Source organism: Podarcis cretensis (genome assembly GCF_951804945.1).
Source record: "Podarcis cretensis genome assembly, chromosome: 6".
Classification (NCBI taxonomy): domain Eukaryota; kingdom Metazoa; phylum Chordata; class Lepidosauria; order Squamata; family Lacertidae; genus Podarcis; species Podarcis cretensis.
Genome location: NC_137175.1, coordinates 26,330,898 through 26,353,235, shown reverse-complemented (window position 1 = coordinate 26,353,235; position 22,338 = coordinate 26,330,898). Strand labels below are relative to the sequence as shown.

Genomic DNA, 22,338 nt, shown 5'->3' with positions numbered 1-22,338 from the left:
GAACTCCAATCTCCTCCTGACCCAAGTCCATGTCCCAAAAGTCAGTTAATCCCTGCATGGAGGGATCTTTCCAACTTTCCTTTTCCAGTCCAGGCCGGGCTCCGATCCTCAAAATCTGACTTTTTCTAGTTTCAATCATAAAAGGCCTCAATTTATAGTCCTCAATTTGCCTCTGTAAGGCTGAGGCTCCCACTTGTATTACTTTAGGTTCGACGACAACAACTTTCTCCTTCTCCTTTTCCACAATTTGTCCTGCTAAAGTAAATTCCTGTACCAAATCCTGAATAATTTCTGTTTTGGTGCTCACTTTTTGTCCCAAATTAATCACTTTTTGTCCCAAGTTATCAATTTTAGTAGTCAAAACATCCATCTTCTTGTGAAGTTGTTCCAACAAGTAGCTTATCTTACATAATGCAGTCGTTAAGGCTTCTCCTGTCGACATTCTTAAATAGTCCAAGGTCAATCCCTGATTCTCACAGTTCTTATCCTGCAGCTGGAGATTTCCCAGCTCCACTCTTGTAACAGTTTCAAAAGCTCCCTCTAGAGGGAAACAGTCTCCACTTGTATCAATCCTTTCAAGCACAGTTCAAAAAGTAAAGTTAGTTTCTGCGCCATCGCCGAATGGCGGACTCCCTCCGAGCTCCGGAGGGAGTCGGCTGGGTAGGGGTCGGGTCCTGCCGTGCCGGCGACGCGGGGACCCTCAAAAACCATGGGCGGAGATGCCCATGGACTTGGTGACTCGGCGGGCACCGTTTGCGCCCCCCCGACCCGCGAAGGAGCCTTTTTAAAGGCTGCGGAGCGGGTGACGGGTGGGGGTGTGTGTGGTGCTGTGAGTCCAATGCTTCCCCTGCCCAGCGAAGCCGCATGCCATTCGGCGGAGAGCAACGACTTCTTCTTTGAAAATTTCGGATTTGGACTAAAAGGAACAACCCGTGAGTAAATTGATTGGACTTAAAAGGGAAATTTGATCTTTGAATTTGGAGCGAGCGGGGGGAGTGCAAAAAGGAAGTCCGCCCCCCCCTGTTGTAGATGGCTCAACGCAAGGATTTGACAACTAAGATCGAGAGATGAACTTGTTTACCTGAAAAAAAATTTTAACTTCACGAAGGGAAATTACAATAATTGTGCTGGAGGAGAAGACTGATTTGTGGGAACTAAAGTGCAACCCCCCCGGGAACCGGGAACGATCCGCTATGAGAGACTGGTGAAGAGACACAGAAACTTTGACAGCTGTCAAAGTAGCTGTCAAAGCAGGAAAATAAAAGAGAACTTTGTTATGATGGCTTTGCTGGTTAGATTTGTTACAATTTGGACATAAATTATTGGAAATAAAGGCAACAAGTTATTTGACTTTTGGGTCTGATTTTGAAAGAAATTAAGTTACCATATTCCCTCTAGAGGGAGGCTGGGACATTGCAACAGTAGCAGCAAGTGGAAAAATACTATGAATTTGAGCAGGATCTGTTATCTCTTGGGAAAACTGCAAAAATGAAGCATTATTTTGTCTACAGAGGTTTCTATACTAAAGGAGACAATGGATTTATCTATTGAAGAAAGGAAGGGACTTGACGCAAGTTATGTTCCTGAATAACAAAAGCCTCTGTGGAGAACAAGAAGTTTCTGAATTAGAAGGTTTCTGCAGCAGAACAGGAAAAAGCAACCTGAGGAATAAGAGCTGGACCAAATTTGAAGCCGGAGTATTTGGAACATCCAGACTTTAAAAGGACCAAGAAGTAGAATTTAAGTTAGACTCTTAAACATAGAGGTCTGGATGGAAGAACAATGACTTTTTCTGAGAGTTTTTTCGAGATTGGACTTTCTGAAATTAAAAGCTATCAAAAGACGGCAAAGTGGAGTTGAGATATAGACGTGGATACACCAGGCTGGCAGTAGACAATGGATGAACTTTGGGGATTGGAACCGGGGAATGGGGGGGGGGGAGATTTGGAATCCAAAGGCTGTAAAATTATATATTATTTCTTTCTTTTCTTTTTTCATGTCTGTTGTTTGAAAATAGGGGAATTCGTGGAAGGGAAATGGGGTCGATCTTAGGGAATTATATAAAATATAAGGAGAAATGGTTCATTAAGATAAATAAGATAAATTAATTTGGAATAAATGGGTTATTTAAAATTACAAATAAGGTTTTAAAATTGGGGGTAAGAATCTGTGGAATCAATTTAAGGGAAATGGAATACAAGAGGGGGAGGGGGGGGGAAGTCCGGGAAAGATGCCACTGAAACCAAGTGTAAATCATATCTGTTTTTTCTTTCTTTCTTGCTATCTTTCCTTTTTATTCTGGAAAATTTTTAATAAATATTATTAAAAAAAACAAAAACAAAAAGTAAAGTTAGTTTCAATTTTCAGTTACTTTTCCTCCTTTTTAAATACAAAAGAGGACAATGGAAACAATATATTTCTCTTATTTAACTAACTGTCAACATACGTTCTCTTCACTGTCAATGAACTCTCCCAAAAACGTCAATCTACTGGCAGCCCGTTTCCAGGTTCAGAGCAGTGGTAATTTAATTTTTATCACTCTCTCCTGCAGGCTACACAATCCAAAATTTCCCCCCTCTTCTCCTGCTTCCAAGGGGGGTTTAATGATTTCAATCGATGGAAGTTTAATCCTTTACATACGGCTTTCTAAGACCTTAGCTTGCAGCTTCTTTGCTTCAATCTATTTACAAAAGGGGAAGGCGGACTTCCTGTTTGAAACCTTCCCGTTTTGGTACCAAATTAAGACGTTTGTAAATCCAATTTTCCGCTCTACTCACGGGTAGTTGTTTGAAGTCAAATTGTCCACAGGAAAAAGTCAGCGCTCTCCGGCAACAGCAATGCGGCTTCACTCCGTGAAAAAAGCAATCAATTCGAAGCACCGCGCCACTCACCCCACGTCGCTCCGGATCCCCAAAACTGGATTTCCCCGCGAGCAGGGGAGGCGCAAAGGGTGCCAGCTTAGGGCCCCACTCTCTTGCCCCTCCAAAAAAAAATTTAAAGGGAAAAAATACTTGATGTACATTTCCAAAATGTAAGATAAAAAGCAAGCTTTGATGAAATATGTATTTTGTTACGTGCAAATGGTTTTAGATACCTATTGGATCCATAAATTACTGTATAGCATATATTCAACACAAAAAAGCAACAATTTGTTGTTGACAAAGAACTGCTGGACATATAAAGGGCTCTACTTACCTTCAGTAGCTTAGGGCCTCATCAAACCTGAATCCCGTCCTGGTCTTGTCTGAAGCCCGTGGCGTGGCTCAGCCAACCCAGCCTGACTCAGTTCCTCACCACCTCCGGGTGCCAGCGAGGGAAGGCGCCTCGGGCTGCGACCCAAGGGACCTGTCAAACGGGACGCAGTTTCCAGTTCAGACGTGCCGGATGAGGAGCGCGTGGGTTGCACGTGGGATGAGGAGGAGCGACTTGAACTCAGCGCTCCCAGATTGATGCAGACAGTGGCGTAGTGTGGGGGGTGCAGGGGGGGCCGGCCGCATCGGGCGCAACATCTGGGGGTTAGGGTTAGGGGGTGCAAATCCACGGGTTAGGGGGTGCAAATCCATGGGTTAGGGGGCGCAAATTACTTGCCTTGCCCCAGGTGCTGGCAACCCACGCTACGCCACTGGATGCAGAGGACGCCCATCCATCCCTCCATCCTTAGCCAACGTGGGAAACTTGGGAGAAGCCTCCAGCGAGGGAAACGGGTTCAGGGCTTTAAAAATCCCTTGTTTAGGGCAGTTTTTAATGTTTGATTGGGCGGCTCTGTTATGTACTGAGTCAAATAGGATCCAAACTGTAGCAGTCTGATTGGTCCTAGAACAATAGGATCCAAAAGGCAGCAGTCTGATTGGTCCTAGAACAATAGGATTCAGAATGCAGCAGTCTGATTGGTCCTAGAACAATGCAGCAGTATGATTGGTTGGCAGGAACCACCCAATCATGCTCCAGATTGAAGTGAATCCACAACCTGATTGGCTTACAGTAGAATTCCGGAATTAGCCAATCATGTGCAGCCCATTGTGTAAATAATGTATATAAAGCAGATACTTTGAGGGGACATTCATTCCTCCTCACCACTATGAGCTGAATAAAGAGCATGAAATCACTTGGCGACTCTGAGTATATTTCACTGGCGACGAGGATGGGATCCCGCTGAGCTGACTGCCACACACAGCACCGCAGCACCGCCACCTGCCGCACCGCTGCCTCGCACCGTGTATCCAGGCTTCAGCTCCGGGACACAAGGAACTCAGAATGGCAACCGACAGCAGCTTCTCACCGTTCAACCCAGCATCTGGAGACTGGGAAGCGTACGCCTCCCGTTTCACCTTCCTCCTAGAAGCCAAAGGGGTCACCGATGAAGAAGACGCCAAGAAGAGGGCAATATTCTTCAGCGTTTGCGGAGAGGAGACATTTGAAATCGCCCGGGCTCTCCTTGCGCCTGAAGACGTTGCTACTGTTCCATACAAAACAATAATGGAACAGCTGAAGGGGCACTTTTCACCACAGCCCTCAGTGGTGGCTCGTCGAAATGCCTTCTATGCAAAGCGGCAAGCCCCTGGGGAAACCATAACTGGGTTTGTGACCTCTCTCCGCCAAGCCGCCCGGTTCTGCAACTTCTCAGAGCTGGAGAACATGCTTCGTGACCGCCTCGTCGGTGGCCTTAGGGATGAGAAGCTGCAACGACGCCTCTACGCTAAGAAGAACCTAACGTTCCAGGTCGCTCTGGAGGAGGCCCTGGCAACGGAAGCTGCCGAGAGGTCGACGCAAGAGGCACGGCCGAGCCAGCCGTCCCAACCGAGGGTCCACCACGAAGACCTCACCGACGACTCAGGATCTGACAGGGAGGAGGTGCACCGAGTACAGCAGCGCACTCAAGCAGCCCACATACCACAGCTGCCTCGACGAGAAGGAGGGAACTGCGCAAGCTGTGGAGAAAGTCACGAGAGGAGGACCTGCCGTTTCCGCAACGCAGTGTGCAGGCAGTGCAGAAAAGTGGGACACATCGCCCGGGTGTGTCGGGCTCGGCCCACCCGATGCCAGGCATCAGATGACCAATCCAAGAACCCCAGGTCCCGGGGCCCAACGCACCAAGGCAACTCGACGGAGCTCACGGACTTCCAGGTATACCAGTTGCCCCACCCCAACGTAGAGAAAATTTATGTAGAGGTACAGATAGAGGGGGCCCCATGCCGCATGGAGCTTGACACGGGTTCAACTCTATCCATAATCTCGGCAAGGACCTTAAGGAAACTGTGTCCTAGTGGGGGTCCCAAACTCAGGCCGGCCCCATTCACCCTCCGAGACTTCCAGAAACGTAAGGTCCCCACAATGGGGGTGGGGACCTTCAGGGTGCAATACCGAGGGCGGACACGGCAACTGGACTTACTTGTGGTCAAGGGCCCCTACATTAGCCTACTGGGATTGGCATGGTTTGGACCACTGGGGCTAGCTGTCACTGGGGTAAACCACACTAGCTTACAAGTGGACGTGGACGCCATATGCAAGGAATTTCCGGGGGTTTTCGATGGGAAATTGGGACAGTATACGGGCCCCCCCATTGCTCTACAGCTTGACCCCGCAGTACGACCGGTCAGGCTCAAGGCCCGCCGGGTCCCATTCGCCCTGAAACCCCGTATAGACGAGGAATTGGAACGGCTCATGGAGCAAGGAGTGCTGGAACCGGTGCCTAATGCCCCCTGGGAAACCCCAATCGTCACACCTGTCAAGCCTAATGGTTCAGTCCGCATCTGCGCAGACTACAAATGTACCATAAACAAGGCCCTCACGGCCCATGCATACCCAGTGCCAGTGGTCAGCCATGTCCTTGCCACCCTGGCTGGGTCGAAAATTTTTGGCAAGCTGGACTTGGCCCAAGCATATCAACAGCTGCCAGTAGATGAGACCACAGCAGAGGCACAGACGATTGTGACGCACAGAGGAGCATTCAGGGTAAAGCGGCTGCAATTCGGTGTCAGCGTGGCACCAGGCATATTCCAGAATCTAATGGACTCTCTCCTTAAAGGGATTCCTGGCGTCACCCCCTTCTTCGATGATGTGTTGATTGCCGGGCCCACACCAGAGGAGTTTGAGGACCGCCTCCGCACCGTTCTGCACCGTTTCCAGACAGCGGGTCTCAAGGTGAAGCGGGAAAAATGTCTACTAGGAGTGCCCCAGGTGGACTTTCTGGGATTTATGGTGGACGCAGAAGGGGTCCACCCGACTGGGGACAAGGTACGGGCCATTTGTGATGCCCCAGCGCCCAAGAACAAGACTGAACTTCAGGCCTTCTTGGGACTATTGAACTTTTACCATTCCTTCCTTCCCCACAAGGCGGCGGTAGCGGAGCCCCTACACAGACTCCTGGACAAGCGGGCCCCTTGGGTGTGGGGCCAGCGCCAGGAGGCCGCATTCCAGGCAGTCAAGGACTTGCTTGTCTCAAACTCGGTCTTGGCACACTTCGACGAGAGGCTGCCGGTGGTGCTAGCATGCGACGCCTCGCCCTATGGCATTGGCGCTGTCCTGGGACACCAACTCCCAGATGGAAGAGAGGTACCAGTGGCATACTTTTCCCAGACACTCAACGCAACTGAGCGGAACTACTCACAAATCGACAAGGAGGGTCTGGCAATCGTGAAGGGAGTTAAAAAATTCCATGATTTCTTGTACGGGCGGCCCTTCACCGTGGTGACTGACCACAAACCGTTGCTTGGCTTGTTTGCCCCCGAAAAGCAGACCCCCCAAGTGCTGTCTCCTCGCGTCCTCAGGTGGTCAATTTTCCTTGCCAGCTACCAGTATGCACTGATTCACCGCCCTGGGAAGGCGATGGGCCATGCGGACGCCCTCAGCAGGCTGCCACTACCGGAAACAGGCCCTGACCCAGCACCTGCACAAGAGGTTATGAGCCTGGAGCTGCTTCCTGACCGCCCCATTCAGGCACAAGAAGTTGCACACCATTCCAAGAAAGATAGGGTCATCTCCCGGGTCCTGGACTGGGTGTGGAGGGGATGGCCCAGCAGCAGCCCCGGGCCAGAATTCGCCGGCTACACAACCCGCAAACATGAACTGTCGGCCCACAAGGGGTGCCTGTTATGGGGAAGCAGGGTCGTTGTTCCCCAGCCCCTCCGAAAAAGGGTCCTCACAGCCCTACACGAGACACACCCAGGGGTAGTAAGAATGAAGGCCCTTGCCAGGAGTTATGTGTGGTGGCCGGGGATCGACGGAGAGATAGAGGCCTGGGTCAAACACTGCCAGGCCTGCCAAGAATCCCACCCGGATCCCCCAAGGGCCCCAGTCCAGTCCTGGGAGTCCGCCCGAGCACCATGGTCACGACTGCATGTGGACTTCGCTGGCCCCTTTCAGGGGAAAACATTCATCATAGTGGTGGACTCCTACACCAAATGGCTGGAAGTCGCACTGGTACCGTCCACTTCTACGTCCGCAGCCATCCGGGTACTACGCAGGCTGTTTGCTACCCACGGGCTCCCTGACACTCTCGTCTCAGACAACGGGACTGCATTTACGTCAGAAGAATTCCAAACCTTCACAGCGCAGAACGCCATCCGCCACATCCGTTCGGCGCCATTCCACCCTGCCACCAATGGCCAAGCAGAACGCATGGTGCGGACCACCAAGGAAACCCTTCGCCGCATGACGCAAGGGGATTGGGAGTACCGCCTTGCTGCATTCCTTCTAGCACAGCACAGCACCCCCAGCTCAACGACTGGCAGGAGCCCCGCTGAACTACTAATGGGTCGGCGCCTTGCAATCAGATTGGACCGCCTTCACCCCGATAGAGCTCAGGATGAGGTAGTGGTGGGGGAAGGCAGGAACCCTCGGACCTTCGAGGCCCAGGACCCAGTGTACGCAAAGAATTTTGGAGCAGGCCCTGCATGGGTACCCGCCACAGTCACCAGGGTCACTGGCCCCGTGTCGTACGAGGTGCTAACAGATGGGGGGCAATGCTGGCGCCGCCACTGCGACCAGATACGCCGACGATTCCCGGGAGAAAACCAGGAGGAGGAGGACAGGTCAGAGGAGTCCCAAGGGAACAGTGGGGCAGTGAGGCCCATAGAGCAGCAGGGGCCAGCAGGAGAGGCAGAATCAGTAAATACAGAGAGGACCCGTGAGGCCGAAAGGACACCGGAACCAGAACCACGACTGAGCGAGCCGGTTGCGCCAGACCAAACAGCCCCATCACAGCCAGCATCCTTGGAACATGAGCCAGAACCTGAACCCCGGACCAGGGAACACCCCAGGCCGCAACGCACACGTAGGCCGCCAGCATACCTTGAGGACTATGAATGCGACCTCCCGGGCAGGACTGGAACTTAGAGGGGAGGGGTGTTATGTACTGAGTCAAATAGGATCCAAACTGTAGCAGTCTGATTGGTCCTAGAACAATAGGATCCAAAAGGCAGCAGTCTGATTGGTCCTAGAACAATAGGATTCAGAATGCAGCAGTCTGATTGGTCCTAGAACAATGCAGCAGTATGATTGGTTGGCAGGAACCACCCAATCATGCTCCAGATTGAAGTGAATCCACAACCTGATTGGCTTACAGTAGAATTCCGGAATTAGCCAATCATGTGCAGCCCATTGTGTAAATAATGTATATAAAGCAGATACTTTGAGGGGACATTCATTCCTCCTCACCACTATGAGCTGAATAAAGAGCATGAAATCACTTGGCGACTCTGAGTATATTTCAGGCTCCCAACAGAATATTCAAAGCGCAGAGTGGCTGGGCAAACCCAGCCAGATGGGCGGGGTATAAATAATAAAATTATTATTATAATTATAAATAAGAAGGGAAAGCTTCTTGAGTGCCTCGCTCATGGCGTGCCAGTCTCACTGCCTGCCACGGGACTCCTGCGCCGCAAATGGTGGTGAAAAGGACAAAATAAAGCGGCTCCTGCTCCTTATGGGATGCAGATAGCCCGCTTGGAATTCGCTAGGTTTCCCAACGGAGACAGAATGCAAACAAAGCAAAGTGAAGCAAAGCGCCAGAGACGCCTGATTCTTTATTTTGGATACAGAACAGCACAACAGGACAGGGCTTTTATTAGGGCCGACTGCAAATACCACGCAAGGCTTTGCATTTGTTCATGAGGCAGCACCATATAAAAAAAAACCAAAGCTCCCGCTCTTCCCCTCGCAGCCAGCCTGGCTGGGGAAGGAGGCGGCGGTGGCTCGAGCCTGAGAGTTAAAGCAACTATGGCAACCCCGCATCCAATAGCAAACCCCTCCTCGGCCACGTGACGCGCACTCCGGGGCCGCGCTGCTGCGGAGCGAGCTCCTTCGCTTCCTTTTGACCTTTCACCCCAAGATGGCGGCGCCCGTCGGTCCGCTGAAGTTTTGGAAGCCGGGTAAGGGCTGAACCTCTTGGGGAAGGGGAGTGGGAGTGCGAGAAGCTGGGGGGGGGGGGCGCTGGGGGAAGCTTTGGCGGAAGCGCCTCTTCGCGCGGCTGAAGGGCTCGAGGGCTCGGTGGGCGGGGTCCGGAATGCTGCGAGGCGCTTTCCTTGCGGAGGATGGAGAGGAGGAGAAGCCTGTTTCTCTTCCCCCCGGCGCTGCAAAGGATGCATTGTCTGGGGGTGGGCGGGGTGGATAACCATCCCCCCACCCCAACCCCAGACCGTGTATTCGTGGAACAAACCAAAATAAAAACACTGCAGGCGTGTGAGGCTCCTTAACGGTCCTTTCTCGGAGGGGGTACTCTGCACGTGCTCGAGAGCACCTTCACCCGCGCCATCCTTACGCTGTTGCTGCTGGTTTGAAAAAACGGGTGCTCGAGTGAGCTGTGCTGTAAACGGAGCTTATAGCGCTACTCCCAGCATCCTGGTGGGATATAGATAGATATAGATGATAGATAGATAGATACAGTGCTTCTTTCTAGGGGGACGCATACCCCTAAACATTTTGTGAATCTAAGTTTGGCCTCATTGAGGGGCATTATTTCAATATGAGTAAGAAAATGAGACTACCCCATTTATTTATTTTTTAGAAAAAAAGCACTGGATAGATAACTAGATGGGTATAGTATATTGCAGTGAGGGGGAGGGTCTGTGTTGGAGTCCTCTTTCAGTTTCACTGCTACCTGTTAATAGGTACTCAAAACCGCTTTGAACCCCTGCCCCCCATCGTATGTTATATAAGGCAAAAACATTCCTCTTCTCCCTAGCTAATTAAACAATCTGGCCTTTTAAACTCGGGGGGGGGGAGATATTGTGTTTATTACTATGTAGTATATTTTTGTGTTAACTGCCCTGTGATCCTCAGATGAAGCATGGTATAGAAATTTAATATGAATGAATGAATGAATGAAGCATAATGAGCCTACACTCAGCTTAATAGGCAAAGAATCTTATTCTGGGTTCCCATTCCGAACCAGGCTCATTAGGAACTCTGTTCTGCTCAGTGGAATTTACCTTGGGGTAAATGTACATATGGCAAGACTGCAATCCTTATATTTAATTGTCATTCTTCTACCCTGCCACTTGGAATAAAGCTGTATTATAAACCATGGGACTTTTTCAGTTTAAACCTAGCAGTGATTGGATTTGCATCTTTTCTGCCTGCAGTTTATCAAACGACAGAATGCTTGTTTCAACAGATGTTATCTAGTGATAACGCAGTGGTTCAAACAAATGGGAGAAGTTTAAACCATATTTGTAATTTGTTGCACAGAGCTGTAATAATAATATGGAATGTTTCCATATTGATCTTTGCACGTTATTAAAAGGGCAAAATTTGAAAACAAGGGACATCTGTGAAATATTAGGAAAAGCTTGTGTGTGACTGAAAAAGCAACAAGGTCAACATTTTTATCTGGTGAAATTAGATCCCGTCCTCATTGGCTCATGGCTTATGAAACAATACAAGCTTAGCAGTAAAGGGTTTCTGCAGTGCTAAGCAATCTGCATGCTACCTCTTTGATATATGCATGATGCTCTTGAGATGATTGTCCAGGCGTGAAGGATAATTAGCAGACAGTGTTTCACTGTGTGGATGAAATTTTATAGGCCTATTAATATTTATTTAAATTAGAGTATTGCTCACTTTGGGGTCTGGAGCTAACCTGCCCAAAAATTCAAGAACAGTGTTTGTAGTAATAGTTTCTTTTAGTGTATATTTCTTTGTGCCTAGTCAGAAGTTATTACACGTTTTTGTTTGCACTGTTTCTATCATAAAGAAAGTGCTGCACAGGAGTGTAAGTAATTGGGAGAGTTATGCTTCCACTTTGGTAGAACAAATATAAATAATAGCCTTTAGGCTGCAATCCTATACACACTTACATGGGAGGAAGGCCAACTGAACTCATTTAAATTTACTGCTGAGTAAACATGCATATGATTGCACTGTTATTGTTATGTAAATGTTTGTTTTGGGTATATGTGAAATTGCTGAAGTCAACTCATTGCAATTTATTTATACTCAGCTGAGAGGGAGCTCAATTGAACTTAGTGGGACTCTTTTCTGAATCAACATGCAGAGGATCAGTGGTGGACATTGGCGGTGCCCTCTGTGATGCTAAAATTTGGTGCCCTCACTTGCGCTCTGTTCTACAGCATTGTTGTGGCGCCGCACCCTAAAACTGCCTCTGATAGGATTGATTTTTGAGCTAGGCTAGGAAACTTAATCAGGCAACTACTATCCTATGACTGTCCTAAATCAACATTCAGCTTCATTGGATGTCCCCAAATTCTAGTATTATGGAAGAGGGAGAAAACCTACACCAGACCTTGCCTAATTTTATCATGACCTTTACTCACCTTCTGTCTAACCTAAAAAAAAAATCTGCCTTCATCTGGGAGTTGCTCCAGCACTGTTTTTTTACTCATTTCAGCACCCTTTTCTGTTTAATATCCTTTTTTGGGCATAGCAACCGGAAATTTGAATACAGTGGTACCTCGGGTTACAGACACTTCAGATTACAGGCGCTTCAGGTTACAGACTCCGCTAACCCAGAAATAGTACCTCGGGTTAAGAACTTTGCTTCAGGATAAGCAAAGAAATTGTGTGTCGGCGGCATGGCTGCTGCGGGAGACCCCATTAGCTAAAGTGGTGCTTCAGATTAAGAAATGTTTAGGTTAAGAATGCACCTCCGGAATGAATTAAGTTCTTAACCCGAGGTACCACTGTAATATTTCTAGGGCAGTCAACCATATATCTGTATGAAGGCATTATGATACTAACATATTTATTTTCAGTTCCTTTCCTAAAGATCCCTAGTATGAGAATTGGATGTTTGTTCCTATTCTTGTTTCTGTTCTCTAACCTGTTGCTGATTCATAAAGCGGATTTCTTGTCTCATATTACGTGATTGCAAATTTATTCAGGAGTCATTGGTGAGGGACTTCATCAAAAGTTTTTTGAAAATTCAAGTACACAATATTTTTCCAGATTTCCCCATTCTACATGCTCACTGACACACTCAAAAAGGTTAGTCAGATGCTAGTCAATCTTGCTCCAGCAAGACCTGCTCTTCTATATGCTTGGTAATTTTATCTACACATATTGATTGGCATTGAGAAAATTGTTGCTGCTTTTTGAAACTGGTTCTTTTGAGCATACTAGATGGTAAATTTAATCTGAAACTATTTTTGGTTAAGTATTATACTGCCCTTTATTTACCACAGGCAATGTTGCAAATTAAACCTTCCAACTCTTATGACCTTGACTGCCATAGAAACTATAATTTGATTGGATTTTAGGTTCTACCAATTCTTTTGTTAGCTACTGACAAGAACATTGCATTTGCAGAAGTGATGTACATGATTCATGCCATATATATTTATGATACATCTTTGGACATTGTGTTGCTTCTATTGATCACCAGCATGAGCCAAGTTTTAACAAAGATTGTGCTTGAACTCTCAGATATTTTTAATTGGAACTGACGAGAAACAAGCCGGGAAGTAATGGCTCTTATTGCCGCTGCAGGAATAATTTGGAAGTGACCAATTACTTCATTATTGCCTGAATTCATTTCTTGTGTACCTGTAGAATATGGTGGCAGATGTATAATGAATGTGAAACATTAGCTATCAATTATGAGTTGTATACAATTAAGCCCTCCTCAGTGACCCATTGAAATTGATAAAACCAAAGGTAGTCACGTTTATTAACTTCAATGGGTCTATTAGCAGAACAAGTATTGAATTCTGCATTATGCCTCTATTGTCCCCATGCTGATACCTTTCCCAACTAAGATCCAGTTTGTTTGAGGCATGCTGGTTTCTTTGGGACCATTTAGTGCTGCACAGTTGAGTCAACAACAAGCCATGGCAATGATTTGTCCTTGAATAAGAAATCACCCAGAGATGATCTTCAGGTTGTCCAAAACATCACAAAGAACAGCCAATTGAAGCATATTGGCTACCCAATGTGTTGGGATGCTGATGCATAGTGAAAAAAGTCTCATGCTTGTCATTATGGCTATGCAGTTCTGAACTACTTTTGACAAATGGACAAAATCTTTGAAGTTTCCTAGAACTAAAAGTCACCATCACATCTGAGCTTAATGAAGTAGAAGGTTGGGCTGTAAACTAACCAACTACTGAGAAGCCCATGAATGATAAACAGTGCTACTCTACAAAATAACAACTTGACCATCATGACATATATAACCAGACATATGTATGTAACCAGACATACATGTTTATACTAACAGAAAACACACTGTTAAGTTTTACTCAGAGAAGACCCATTGAAATTAATTGACCTAATTTAGTCATGTTCTGTGGGAGGCAGTGGAAGACAGGAGTGCCTGGTGTACTCTGGTCCATGGGGTCATGAAGAGTCAGTCACGGCTAAACAACTAAACGACAACAAGTCATGTTCATTAATTCAGTAGGAGTACTGTGAATAAACCTAGTCAAATACCACCCCATGCATATGGACAAATATGTAAATATGTCAGGAAAACCAAGTTTTGGAAAAACTGGGTGCATGGGGATCTTCAAAATTGTGATTGCAAGGATATATGCACACACATGCTACTTGAGTGCTGCTCATACCATCCTGGAAATGTATCCTGACTGGGCCTATGTCAGCCTGGCATAATTAGAGGTTTTCATTTATAGTGTTCTGCAACCATATGGCATAGCTCCTACAAACTGAAGGGCATCTCAATGAACTTGCGTAGGGAAAACTGCAAATTATGCATATCCATAATGATGGGGGTGGTGTTGTTTTCTCCTTGGAACATCAGTTGCATGATTCAGCACTTACAGCTGTCAGTAGCTCTTTAGTAATCTGCAGCAAATTCACAAGGATTAATGATATGGTTTTGAAAGGTAAATTTATTTCTGACTAAATGTTTGTTTGTAGTTTGTAGTTGTTGCGGGCATTATTAAGTGAGCCTTCGAAAAGATAAAACATCTTGAAACATGCATCCTATATGCGTGATAAGTCCTGAGTTGAACAGGCTCTGTCATCCTCGGCACACTTCTTATGGAGCTAAGCCATACTGGATTCAGTGAAATTATTTCTTAATAAACGTACATAGAATTGCTGTCATCAGGTCCCTATTCAATGAATGCATTTAGGATTGGGCCTTGCTGTTGGTTTCTGTGCATGCCTACTCAAAAGTAATCATTAGTGATATCAGTAGGGCTTACTCATATACTCCTTATTTCAATTATTAAATTGGTCCCAATAGGCAATCCTGCTGTTCTAAATGGTGTCTCGCTTCTTTTTAATGTGGGTATTTCTTCCCTTTTCTCACCAGTTTCTCATTTTCAATTTTAAGTTTGCCTGATGAGAGAGTTGTAGGAAAAGCCTTCTCAGAATGCACCCAAATAACTAAAACCTTTTGGTTTAACATGTCGTGTTTAAGAGCTCTCCATGTTCACTCAATCTCCAAAATGTCAGGAAATTACAACTGTTAAGGGCCTTAACCGACACGTTACTTGGCAATATTTATATGGTGTGATATCCTTTCCTGTGGATTGTTCCAGCTTCATAACTACCTTCCTGACAGTAAGAGCTGTTCGACAGTGGAATTTGCTGCCAAGGAGTGTGGTGGAGTCTCCTTCTTTGGAGGTCTTTAAGCAGAGGCTTGACAACCATATGTCAGGAGTGCTTTGATGGTGTTTCCTGCTTGGCAGGGGGTTGGACTCGATGGCCCTTGTGGTCTCTTCCAACTCTCTGATTCTATGATTCTATACCTTGGAGCTGGATGGCTGCCAGCGGCAGACTCCCAGACCTAAGTTCCAGATTTTTCTGTTCAATGGAGTAGACACCTGGATCCTTTCAACGGAAGTTATGATTCTACATTCTTTTCTATGGCGATCACTCGTAGCCGAGTAAGATTATCTTCCATAAACACGGTTTTAACAATGAGTCCGTAAGTGACTGTGGAGGCCAATTCTGGATCCACACGTCTTTCCACAGTGGGGACATTGGTTTCCGGGCAGGAGTTGATCACGGTGTGGGTTTGCCAAGTGTGCCTTCCTCCTAGCACGTTTCTCCCTTGCATCCTGAGTTCAAGTATCTTCAAAGCCCATGACACCTCTGGTAAAGGCTGTTTTCCAACTGGAGTGCTCGCAGGCCAGTGTTTCCCAGTTGTCAGTGTTTATACTACATTTTTTAAGATTTGCCTTGAGACGGTCTTTCAACCTTTTTTGTTGACCACCAGCGTTACGTTTTCCATTTTTAAGTTTGGAATAGTGTAGTTGCCTTGGAAGACAATCATCAGGCACCTGCACAACACTACCAGTCCAGCAAAGTTTTTGACAGAAAAATAAATTAAAAACTTCGTGGAGGATTCTACATTACAAGTACCCAGCTGACAGCCAATACCATCCTCATAGAGTGACAGTGTTGGAAGTCTCTATTTAACTTGGTAAAACCTGTTTACATAAAAATGGGGACAAGGTTTTATAGGCCTTGCATTGCTCACACAGACACACACTGGTTATGTATAGATACTCAATCCTCCCCATGGAAGATCAGCTGGGCAGTGGGGAAAGGTGGGTGGGACTTCCTGGGGCTTGGTGTGTTGTACTGAGACTGGTTAAGGGCCACATGCAAGCTATGTCTAGTGGTTTAAACAAACAAATTTTGAATATCTTAGAATTCACACTGGTTTGTAATTCTCCCTTGCATGATAGCCTTGGATGTTACAAAAGCTACAGAGGTTAATTCTGATAAACTTATCTTTCCACTTTCTTTGCATTTGTCTAAAAGTCTTGTCATCCTATTAGTAGTGACATTTATTTATTTGGTCATACAGGGACAGAAGGGCCTGGTGTCAGCCTTTCAGAGGAGAGACAGAGCGCTGGTGAAAGCTCTAGTGTTTCAGTGATCTATAATCCGTATGTTTCCCTTTCTATTGAACAACAGAGGCAAAAACTACCAGTTTTTAAGGTATCAATTTCTTTTAAGTACTTTGCATTGAATTATTGTGCACATTATCTTCTGGGTATTTTACCATTTCTTCTACATTTGCTTTGCAGTATGAAAAGTGATAGTGCATTTGCAACATAGAAAGTGCATTTCCTCTGACAAAATATTTTTTTAGAACATTCACTTATTTTGTACAGTAACTGAGTGGATGAAAATGCACACGTCCCGCTATCAGTTTAGGCACATGTTGGATTCAGTGGGCTTTAAGGAGTTTGTGCTAGGTTGTAATCTATGCTGTTTTTGCGCAAACACTTCTCTCAATTGATGTTTTGAACTTGTTTTCTTCAGCCATTCTAAATCAAATTTGAATATCTATTTTTCTTTCAGCTTAGAAATCACATCCTTTATCTGATAGAAAATTATCAGACATTGGTGATTGTTGGAGAAACAGGATGTGGGAAAAGCACTCAGATTCCTCAAGTGAGTATGAATTGATTCATTTTTCTTCATCTGTAGGAATTTATACTTTTACCCTTCAACCCAGTACAGAGGGTAGTTTGCAAGTACAATAAAAGCAGAAGAATATATAAAAGCAGCATAAATGCAAAGAACAGAGTCCAACATTGTATAAATGGACTTCTGCTCTAACAATGGGACTTCACCTTTCTTTCTCCTGCATGCAGTCCATACTTTATCTGGAGGGTCCCCTAGCGCTAAAGCAGATTTTGAGGGCACCTAGAAGGCTGCAGAGGAGAGATAAAGAAGTTGGAAGTCCTGTTGCATGAGCATCTTAGCATGGACAGTGTTGGCTGCAATACAGCATCTACAAAATGGATCTAATTAAATAAAAAAAAGTCATGAGATAATATGATGTCTTCATTAGGTGCCTGAAGTCTCTCTGAGGAAGGCATTCCAAAACTGGGGCACCACCACTGACCGTCCCCCTCCCCATAAAACCCCTCACAATGCCCTAGATAGTAGGAAAACTTGTGAAACTCTTATGAGGATCATAGTGTACAACCGGAACATGTGGAGATAGGTGATCCTTCAGGTACCCTGGCCCCAGGCTGTGAACTTAGATAGATAGGAGAGGCAGGAAGGTTCCTTGTGCAAACAGGAATTGTTGTACCGGCTTCCTCTAGTGCAACTATTTAACTTAGAATTTTTATACCATCTATGTTAATAACTTTGTTTCCTCATTACAGTATCTAACAGAAGCTGGCTGGACTGCCGAAGGGAGAGTGGTGGGAGTAACACAGCCTCGGAGAGTTGCTTGTGTTTCAGTGAGTGCCTCCAGTTCAAACTATTTGTCTACGTATTATTCTTTTGGGGAATGATAATATGTTCTAACCTTTTGTATAAAGGTAAAGGTAAAGGGACCCCTGACCATTAGGTCCAGTCATGACTGACTCTGGGGTTGCGGCACTCATCTCGCTTTATTGGCCGAGGCAGCCAGCGTACAGCTTCCGGGCATGACTAAGTCGCTTCTGGTGAACCAGAGCAGTGCACGGAAACGCCATTTACCTTCCCGCTGGAGCGGTATCTATTTATCTACTTGCACTTTGACGTGCTTTCGAACTGCTAGGTTGGCAGGAGCAGGGACCAAGCAACAGGAGCTCACACTGTCGCAGGGATTTGAACCGCCGACCCTCTGATCGGCAAGTCCTAGGCTCTGTGGTTTAACCCACAGCGCCACCTGCGTCCCAACCTCTTGTATAGCACCGTTTATATCAGCTTTTGACACAACCCAGTGCATAGCTAAGCATTCCTGAATGTCATTAAAATCCATGTGGTAATGGGACCTTAACTGGGCTCCGTAACTGTCTTCTGACACAGAGTCTGACAGATGCTGACTTGCTCAAGGCCCTATGTTTTCAGTGAAAATCTTTGCAATAGGGTGTTAGCCCAGTTTTCCCTCCTTCCTAAAGATGTGTGTAGTAAGAACAAAGTAATTTGTTTCTTTCCCCATCACAACTGAGCATGAATTCTGGTGAAGAATTCATTCTTGTTTTGACTGAAACATTGAGCAAGTATTGGTGAAAGCATCTTTCTCAGGGTTTGCTGTCCTGCTTCCAATTTTTTTGTTGATGGGTTTAAACTGCCACATCCTGTGGGTCTCTCAATGGAAGCCATTTGCTGGAATAACATGGTCAAGCAAAAGATTTTACTTCGAGGAGATGCAGTGCATAGCAGTTTAAAACTCATCAGCTTAAACGTAGGAACAAAATAAAAAAAACTTCCTTCCAGTAGCACCTTAGAGACCAACTAAGTTTGTTATTGGTATGATCTGAGCATCTGAAGAAGTGTGCATGCACACAGAAGCTCATACCAATAACAATCTTAGTTGGTCTCTAAGGTGCTGCTGGAAGGAATTTTTAAATTTTGTTTCGACTACGGCAGACCAACACGGCTATCTACCTGTAATTAAAAGTAGGAAGTTAGGGAGGTGAGAACAGCTTTGTACAGGATCCAAAGAAGCATGTAACCATTAAAACATGGTTCATATAAAAATTACAAGGGCTTGAAGTACGGTGCAGAAAATATTTAACATTTTTGCAGCCCTTGTTCATTTATTGTGTGATTGGTGATTGTTCTTTGCCAGAAGGTTATTTTACAAAATAGGATGTGCAGGGCTTTATATATATATAATGCTATATTACAGGCATTCTGTTTAGAGAGAATTTCTGCCTCTTCTAAAATGTGCTCCAGGCTGTGTATTTACACACAATTTGGATTTGCATTTTTATGCTTGTTTTTAGTTTGTTTCAAGGCTGCATAGCTTTACCATATGGCCCATTTTTATGAACAAATGTGAAACGTGCCTGGATATTTCAGCCTTTGGCACAAGAGCCTTTCATGGATCCAGTTTGTGCTTTCATTTGTAGCACTATAACTAATAGAAAATGATTTTTAGAGTGGGCTGCTTATTGCTGATAAGAACATTGTTAGAGAAAGCAGTCTTGAAGAAACATAAGCATGGCATGGGGAGGAAGCCTAGTTCAGTTTTTGAGTGGCTGCAGAGGATTCAATTTTCAGTTTCGAGTGGCTACTGCAGATTCAATTTTCAGCCTGCCATCTCCAGTTAAGGGAGTTAAGGGAGTTGAGCTAGGAATTTCCTCAGTAGGAAAGTTGTTGCCAAACAGAGCAGACAGTACTGGGCTAGTGGACAAGTGGTTTGGCTTTGTACAATGCAGTTTTTCTATTCATATGAAGTGTGAGGGGTTTTAAGCTTGTTAGTCTCTCTTCAGTAAGCTGGAAATATTGGGAGTGCAGGAGATGAAAATATATTGCCTGAAAACATGGAATCAAGAAGAAAGGGACAATGGGAAGATAATGTACACAGAAAAGGCTTCAGTGCTTTTGTACAACTTATGCTTTGGAAATAGCCAAGCATTCTAAAAATAGGTCTGTAGAAGTGGTTACATTAGTCTCCTGTTCCAAAACAGGAAAGTTCTGCAGCACTAAAAAATGGCAGGGATGTATTGTGGCATAACATTTGGTGGGTAGACCCTACTCTTTTGGGTGCTAAAAACTGGTGGTGTGTTTTAGACCCTTATCCTTGAGCAATGGCCTTCTGGGTTGAAAAACCTAGTTGTATATGTTCAGGCATTTTAATGTTGAGACTTTTGCCATTCAAAATTTTGTCTTTTGAATTAGGAAAGTATGAAAATTGAGAGGGCGGAAAGCTAGCTGTTAATCCATATATCCAGGAATTAAGCTGACTGTATGATTCCACCTTCCTATTTCTAACCATTCATCAATCCTATTTTTTAATACACATAGGCTGACAGTAAGCCAGCACTGTATAGGTGGTTCCTGAGAGGAGATGTTTTTATCTGTGACCATTTGAGAAGTCTTGCGATGCATGCAAGGCACTGAGGGATGAAAGTGTTAATACATCATGAAGTGCCAGCCTAACTGCTAATACAATTGTAGGCTGTTATATCCTGAGGCTACATCTGGCACAACTAGAATTCATCCAGAGTCAAGTGGTTGATTGTAATTGAGGGAATACATGCATTATAAATAGCCTGCCTGCTGTATAAATGGATTCTAGCTACATTGATGTTCCAGTGTCAGCTTTCTGAGTTTGATGGTGTGTATAAATAATAAAAAAAATATTTATTTATTACAATTATTGTTTGGGCAATCAAAACCTTGTGTTGAGTCACTAATATGAGTAGAGTTTTCAAATATAGGTTGTGCTAAACCTGTAGGTTGTGCAGTCCCTGTAGAAGCACAGTAATTGCAACTCCACTGATCCTAAAAGATCCCTGTCATACGAGGGATGCTTGTGCAGAAGTTATATAATTGTCCAACAGGATTAGCTCAGTTTAGCCAAATTAGCTGAATTCAATTTCTAACTACAGACACATGTCAATTATTATTAATGAGGTCTAGTTCAAGAATTAAGTTTTGTTTGATGTCTACAGTTTTAAACTTCCTCCTCCTCCTTCTTCTATTAGATCGCAGGCCGGGTAGCTGAGGAAAGGGGTGCCTTGCTGGGTCATGAAGTTGGGTACTGCATACGATTTGATGATTGTACTGATCCACAAGCTACAAGGATTAAGGTAACATCTTTGAACAAATGCCTGTGACCCATAGGTGCAGAAATTTGTGTCCCTTGCTTTATCTTCCTAATCCAGTGAAATGTCTACCCATCACTAAAACACTATTCCATACTCAGCCCTATACATAGCACCATACATAGCCAGTAGAGATTCATAGGCTGAGAAAACGCAGTAGATGCAAGAGAAACCTGCAAAAATGTACATGTTGCAGCACCTGTTCAGTATTCCAGACAGGTAGCCGTGCCCTTCTCCAGGGGACTCCATTTCCCCTCACCCCCACCTAGCTTTCTGTTGTTAGATAAAGTTGCTTGGCACTTCTACACAATTTGGAGTTCCAACAATCACACTGGTACCTTCTTGTATGTGGATACTGCTTTCCTGGCTTCATAAGGATGCATTCTTGGCTCTGAACTTTGGAAATGCAGGGAATTGTGTATCTGTTGCCTAGAGTTTTGTGCTGCTGAAGTTGACATCGATTGTTCTTGTATCTGTGTTTTAGTTCCTGACTGATGGGATGCTGGTGAGAGAAATGATGGCTGATCCATTGCTAACAAGATACAGGTTAGGCTAACAACCCTTTTAACTGCTGTATACATTAATGATGTAAGGCTCCCCCCCCTTTTTCCTTTTGCTCACATTTATCTTTAGTTTGGTAGCAGTGATTAACTTTTCATTTTGCTTATTGTTCTGCAATTTGCCATGGATGCTTACGGAACTTAATAAAGCAATAAATTCTGAGCACCACCTTCTGTAATTGTGCATCAAATTAGGAGCAGCACCAATGAAGCACAGTGCGCTTGATCCCAGAGGAATACTACAGTTCGTCAGGGTTGAAGAACCTCTGTCCCAGGGGCTGAATGCAGCTGTCTAGGCATCCAGCTCTTGAGCCTCCTCTCAGGCCACACACCCTTGCCCCAGCTGTACCCTTCACCAGTCCTGTTCTGTGCTGTCCTTGACTACATTTGCCAGGCACAGATGTGTCATTGAACTGTGTTAATGCCTTCTTCTTGTCCGGGTGGAAGATGGAGGGGTGTCTGTGTAGAAACCACTGACTTTTGTGTGGTTGGAATGTACAGTGGTACCTCGGGTTAAGAACTTAATTTGTTCTGGAGGTCTGTTCTTAACCTGAAACTGTTCTTAACCTGAAGCACCACTTTAGCTAATGGGGCACGATTTCTGTTCTGTTCTCAGTAATGTGCTGAACCTAGGAAAGAGTCTCATTTGTTGCTCCACCCACTGTTATTACCCAGTACTGTAGTCACACCCAGTTTTACCTCTGTATCCACCTGTACTGACTGTTGGGCTATTGCCGGGAAGACGGGGGCATCAGGCAGGCCCCCAGCTGGCTCCAGCCACGGGCCGGCAGCCGGTCTCCCTTGGAACAGCATCAATTAGCAACATGAGCCTCAGATACATT

The 22,338-nt window shown here is 45.3% G+C and overlaps 1 protein-coding gene across 4 annotated transcripts in view; it reads left to right on the top strand.

Moving 5' to 3' along the window:
- DHX35 (DEAH-box helicase 35) overlaps positions 1 to 22,338 on the top strand; it is a 52,747-nt gene that overhangs the window by 3,653 nt on the left and 26,756 nt on the right. For 3 of the 4 annotated variants that reach the window (XM_079979154.1, XM_079979153.1, XM_079979151.1), the window contains exons 1-6: positions 9,222 to 9,368; positions 16,238 to 16,371; positions 16,738 to 16,830; positions 17,556 to 17,633; positions 20,817 to 20,921; positions 21,421 to 21,482. In XM_079979154.1, the coding sequence (XP_079835280.1) occupies positions 9,329 to 9,368; positions 16,238 to 16,371; positions 16,738 to 16,830; positions 17,556 to 17,633; positions 20,817 to 20,921; positions 21,421 to 21,482 (512 nt within the window). In that variant the 5' untranslated portion in view covers positions 9,222 to 9,328. Of the gene's footprint in view, positions 1 to 9,221; positions 9,369 to 16,237; positions 16,372 to 16,737; positions 16,831 to 17,555; positions 17,634 to 20,816; positions 20,922 to 21,420; positions 21,483 to 22,338 lie in introns of those variants that run through there. The other variant, XM_079979152.1, reaches the window with a different exon arrangement.